General features: G+C 37.9%; 1 protein-coding gene across 40 annotated transcripts in view; it reads left to right on the top strand.

Annotated features, from left to right (window-relative positions):
• adgrl2a (adhesion G protein-coupled receptor L2a) overlaps positions 1-5,004 on the top strand; it is a 101,888-nt gene extending 96,884 nt beyond the window's left edge. For 30 of the 40 annotated variants that reach the window (XM_055047056.1, XM_055047061.1, XM_055047158.1 and 27 more), the window contains one exon: positions 2,385-5,004. In XM_055047056.1, coding sequence (XP_054903031.1) covers positions 2,385-3,235 — 851 coding nt within the window. In that variant the 3' untranslated portion in view covers positions 3,236-5,004. Of the gene's footprint in view, positions 1-1,723; positions 1,777-2,384 lie in introns of all 40 variants that reach the window. The other 10 variants (XM_055047207.1, XM_055047215.1, XM_055047250.1 and 7 more) reach the window with 3 other exon arrangements.
• The last annotated feature ends 996 nt before the right edge of the window (positions 5,005-6,000 follow it).

The raw sequence follows: 6,000 nt of genomic DNA on the forward strand, positions 1-6,000 counted from the left end.
ATCTAAATCAAAATATCTCAATTTGACCATTTTAAGGAATCTTTCAACTCCTGATAGATTTGTCCTGAATTTGCCCAGTACTCTACTTTTCTTTGTTTAGTTTGTTTCTTACTGACCAAAAATATGTTTCTTGTTTTTTTCTTACTTTTTAAAGAAGAACACCATTTATAAAAAAATATTTCCTTTTCCCTTCACTCTCCCACTGTCTGTCTTAGTTGTCCTGGTGTGGCACTCAGCAGTCTCAGTGTCCAGTATTATTCCTGTCACAGTCTTTCAGACAACACCTGTCTGGACACTAAATCGCCTTCTAGCAGGCATTAACGCATAGATATCACAGTAGCAGCTGTTCCATTTCCTTTTTTTGTCATTCAGGACTTATTGGCCTGTATCATAACTTTGAAAAGATTCTCAAAAGACTGCTCATCTTAAACTGCTCCACACACTCTTCCTTCTTCCTTCTTCTTTTTCTTTATAGTAACCATTTCAAAACATATGTGCCCTTAGTGCTCTAAATGTTATTATTCTACAAGGAGGAAACCAGCCATTGCAGAGAACATTTTTCTCCTAATCTCCTCTCTCTCAATCATGACATAAATAATATTTACATTTCGTAGGACTGCTTTCCATGATCTCCATGCTTTGAGACATTCCTAACACAATCACATCTGACCTCTGCAGTGGCTGTGTTCTCCCAATGACCTGGGTCTCAATGAGAACTGTTACAATGACGAATGCCAAGTGCCGGGCTGTGGGCAATCTCCGACCTTTACCAGCTCTGGGTATACGAGCTGCCAACTAACAGGCAGCAAGTGTACCACAATCAAGTCACCAAATATGGGACTTTTCTTTAAAGCATTGTGCCTTGCAGAAGTGTTCTTATCCCTTTTCAACATCAGTGTTTTTTTGACATGAATTCAGTAGGAAAAAGCTGAAGTTGTTCATAATTGTGAAGTGGACATTATTCATTCTAAGTTATGTAAAGTGAAATCACATTTGATGAAGAAAATCCATGAACAAGTGGATTTACAGTTGCATGATGGTGTGAAGTTTAATAGAGCCATCATGTGTTGCTCTAAACCATAACATTGTGGTGTTGGTTGTATATTTAGGGTCATTGTCCTCCTGGGAATTGAAGCTTTAATCCAGTCAAAAGTTGTAAAAACTTCTAAAATTATGATTTTCTTCAGGATTTCTCTGTATTTAGCTCGATTTGTTTTTCCATCAAATCCTAGCAGAAAAAAAAACATTGCGTGCCACCACCATGCTTTACCACCATGCTTTCGTAGCCTCAAAAAAAAAAAATGTTTGTTTGTTTTTTGTGTGAGCTACCATATCCTGGGAGTTTTGCCATGCTTTTTCAATTTTTACCAATTTAAAAAGGGTTAATGCCCCATTGTCAGTCTTTTCTGTCTACTTCACAACTATGCACTTTATTATGTTGCTCTACTACATTTAATCTGAATAAAATAGACATTAATTAGACAGTAATGTTATAAAAACAAACATAAAAGGATGTGAATGCTTTTACAAGGCACCTTATTTGTTGCCATTTGATCCACAAACGTAAAAGCAGTTTAATGCTTGCCTGTTTTATTTGCTGAACCCTTGCTCTTGCTCTGTTGCAGTTAAGAGTTTTATCTTACATTTTGTTGTTCTTTTGAGCAATTCTCCATGTTACAATAAATCATTTTATTTTTTTTTTTTACTTTTTTTTGTACATCAGCTGCTCTTAGACCAGATAGCCTGAGCAGACAGACATGATGTGAGTTGTCTAAAGTGAGTCTTTTCACCTGCTGTGTGTGGTGATGGTGGAGTGCTGCTTGTGGGCTCCCCTTGTAGTGAGAATATAGATGGCTGTCCCATGTTTATACATAACTACTTTCCCTTTTCTGTCTTTGTCATATTTCCCCTACATTCCCTTCCTCTTATTTACTTTACCACATAAATTCTATTAGTTGCTAGAGATCCCGTATGTGTCAACCTGCCAATTTGTCGCTTCATACTTATACATCAACCTGTTGCCGGTGTCTTGTGGTAGTGTTTGGATCTGTTTCTTAATGTTGTTTGGGATCTTTTTTCATTGCTTTGTCACATGTGTGGCAGACTTTAATGCACAATGCCCTGCTTTTTTTACAGTGATTTTTCAAAGGGAAAGTTGAAATGTATACATGAAAAAATACAAAAATTTCTCATTGCAAATAAACTGCATGTCTATGTATTGTATGTTAAGGATTGTGCCCAACTAACAGATTTAAAGCATGGCTTAAATTAACTTTGTTTTTACATAAAACTGCATCCTAAACAGCATTAAACTTTCATTTCTCCTTTTATGATTATCAGTGATGACTAATGTAGTTCCCCTTGATATTTCCTTTTGTTTCCAGGGCACTCACTGAACAGTGCGGTGAGGGATACAAGTGCAATGGATACTCTACCGCTAAATGGTAACTTTAACAATAGCTACTCACTCCGTAATGGGGACTTTGGCGACAGTGTGCAGGTAGTGGACTGCGGACTCAGCCTGGATGATGCTGCCTTTGAGAAAATGATCATCTCTGAGCTTGTGCACAACAACCTGCGTGCCTGTAACAAAAACCACCAACAGCAGCAGCAGCACTCCAGTTTACGTCACCCGCCCCACCGCCAGCAGCCGCCGCCACCGCAGTACCACCATCACCACCACACGGAGCGGGCTCCCCCCAAGATGACGGTAGTAGGTGGCAGCAGCAGCGAAGACGACGCCATTGTGGCTGACACTTCATCTTTGGTCCACATGGGCAACGCGGTGGGCCTGGAGCTGCACCATCAGCAGGAGCTGGAAGCGCCACTCATCCCCCAGCGGACTCACTCGCTTCTGTACGCACCCCAGAAGAAGGTGAGGACCGACGGAGGAGTCGATACCTTTGTCAGCCCACTGACACCCACCAACCCTGACGAAAGTGCGCAGTCCCCAAACAGAGACTCTTTGTACACGAGTATGCCCAATATTACAGACTCTCCATGCCCTGAGAGCAGCCCTGATGTCGTGGAGGATGTCTCCCCCACCAAAGGGAGTGAGAATGAGGATGTTTACTACAAAAGCATGCCCAACTTAGGGGCAGGCCACCAGCTCCAAGCCTATTACCAGATAGGCAGAGGGAGCAGTGATGGCTACATTATTCCAGTTACTAAAGAAGACTGCATCCCGGAAGGTGATGTACAAGAAGGACAAATGCAGTTAGTGACAAGCCTTTAAATGTATTTAAATCATCCCCTTAGCCCTGCTGCCCTGACACAAACCCTGACTTCTTTCAGGGCACACACACATTGAAGGCAGGACCATTCTTTTTCTTGTTTATTTTATTTTTTTAAGCGAACCCAGCAGTCCCACAACACACACACACATGCTTGGCACCTGCGGACTTTCCCTCAGCCATCCGTGTTTCCATCTCCTTCCTTGCAGACTCAGAGACCTGTGGCACAGAAATGACAGCGCAATGTTTTCAAGAGACTGTATATAAAACGAAGAGTCAGATTTCAATTCTAAGAGATAAGCCAACAATGTATTTAAATGTGCTGCTGCTGTTGAGTTGTTGAGAAAACTGAAGGTGTGAAAACATAAAATAAGTTTAAAAAAATTACAAAAAGAACAAAAAAGGAAAAAAAAATTACAGGTGACATCCAAACAGCAATTTCCCTCTCAAAGGTTGTACATACACTTCCCAAAACCCAAGCTTAACCATCATTTATGTTTTGTTTTTGTTTTTACACCCTTGGACCAGGACATGGACATGTTTGTAAAAAATAAAATATTTCCTGATCAGACTGTTAGAGAAGGAATATCAGGTCCTGGCTGCTTCCCATCACCATCAAGTTTGGATTGTATAACCACTAGCAATCGAGCCCTGGCCTTATATTTTCTCAACTGCTCCTTGAACTGTTGTCAAGGAAAAACTGCTCAAATATATATTTTGTTGTATTGCTAGTGTAAAATAAGAATTCATGGGGTTGGGAGAAAAAAAAAGCATAATTATAAAGAAACCTTTTATTTGCTAAATTTTAACATTTGAGAGACTATTGTGTAAAAGTTGCACATATGTTATAACATCTGTTTATGGTACTAACACTTCATTCAAGGTTGTATGTTTGAGCATAAAGGCCTATTAAAAGAAAATAGTCAAACAATGCATTATCTTTTTTTTTTCAATTTGTGACCAATATTTTGTTTGATTCCTTTATTTTCATTTCAGTTAATATTGTCCCTTAGAATATCTTTATCCGATTTTGCCAAAGTGGCATTGCTTTAGTAGAAGGGTACTGCAACAACCCAGTCAAGGTGATTTATTCATTGCACATTGTTTTTGTTAATATTTTTGATTGAAATTGACCTTTTTAACAGTCACAGCAGAGGGATGGGAAAGCGCTGCTGAGATGAAACCGACTTTTGAAAATGAAGTTTTTATCTTAAATGTAGTTCTTCCGCTCAAGTTTAAGTATTTTATTTATTAAAATCTTTCAAAAAATGAATAAATAAAGAAATTGGGAAATTTGTGAATAGTTTCCCGCACTGGTATACATGCTGTACTGTAGCTCATGTTTTTTATGTAAACATAAGGGGCTTATCACTTAAGACTGATGTAAAGTTCAACACTTGTTTAACAAATACAATAAATGTGAGATTTTTTGTCAACAGACAAGTTGCTTTTTTTAATGGCTTGTGTTTTTGTTATATCTCTAGAAAGCAGGTGTGATCATATTGCTATTGACATAAAACACTTTTGACTCAGGTTCTTAGTAAGTCCCGAGCACCTTGAAAGACAAACTGATATAATTTTGTTTTCTGGAGAATTTTCTCTTTTTTTTCCCTGCTATCTTCAATTGCTGCAGAGTAGAGTGATATCGCCATATGTGTTAGAGAAGCCAAATCTGTCCATGTGATTCAAACATGAGAAACTCAGGTAGGAAAAATTGCATTGTAAATGTTTCTCTGTGTGGTTGTAACACTAAATAAAGGTTAAAAAATGACACTGGTTTAAAGCATTGTTCGCTTAGTATATCATTGTATTAGAGAAGCACAATTAAAGAGTCTGTCACTGCAGAAACACTCAAGTTTGTTTAACTGCTGCGTGGGAGAGTGGAGAGGAGTCCACAGGCCTAACAAGGGGTCAGCTTTCCACATGGCTTGAGTCTTAAAACTATATAAAACATAATATTTCTGGATATGACATATTTGCTCTAATTATTGTCTGTTCCAGCTGAAGCCCACAGTCAGCTCCTATGCGTTTTATGCCCCAGGTGATGCTAATTTACAAAGAATTTTGATATAACACCAGTTGAGGCGGAGTGACAGCTCACAGCAGGAGGGGCTGGAAATTGCGCTGTTTACCATTTGGCACTGAAGGAAATGACTCAGAACTTTGCAGAAATGGACTTGATGTCAGTGCGCATAATGCTGTGTGGGCTGTGTGTTGTTTTGACTTGTTTCAACAATTATGTGACATTTTGTGCAATTATCTGAAGCTTCAAATTGTCATAGAGGGATTGCGTTTTTCTTTTTTCTTTTTTTTTTTTCTCCGTGATCTCTTGTGCGGACCCCTTGAATGTCAGATTGGAATCAAGTGTTAGGGTAATTGTTGACTGTTGAAAACCATAATCGCATGCATAATAATGAGGGAAAAGATCAAATCAGTTTCTATTCCACCTTGTAAAAATACAGCTCTGTTTTACAGAGCTGTATTTTTATCTTTTTTACAGCACTTGAATTATTACATTTGTTAAATTAAATATTTAGGAAATTAATCAATATTTAATTTATCTTTCAGTACAAAATGTAAAATGTGTTTTTAATATAAACTTGAGTATTTTCACAGTCTTAAAGACAAAATAGATTTCAATCTAACAATGGTTTAAGACGGGTAATCTCACAAGTAAATGTAATAGAAAAATTAATTTCCAAAGAAGCAGTAGTATTGGTAATAGTCATAATAAGCTTTCTTTATTCATCTTCTATAAAAAAATACA

Source organism: Poeciliopsis prolifica, unplaced genomic scaffold (assembly GCF_027474105.1).
Source record: "Poeciliopsis prolifica strain line A6 unplaced genomic scaffold, Auburn_PproV2 SCAFFOLD002, whole genome shotgun sequence".
In the NCBI taxonomy this organism is placed as follows: domain Eukaryota; kingdom Metazoa; phylum Chordata; class Actinopteri; order Cyprinodontiformes; family Poeciliidae; genus Poeciliopsis; species Poeciliopsis prolifica.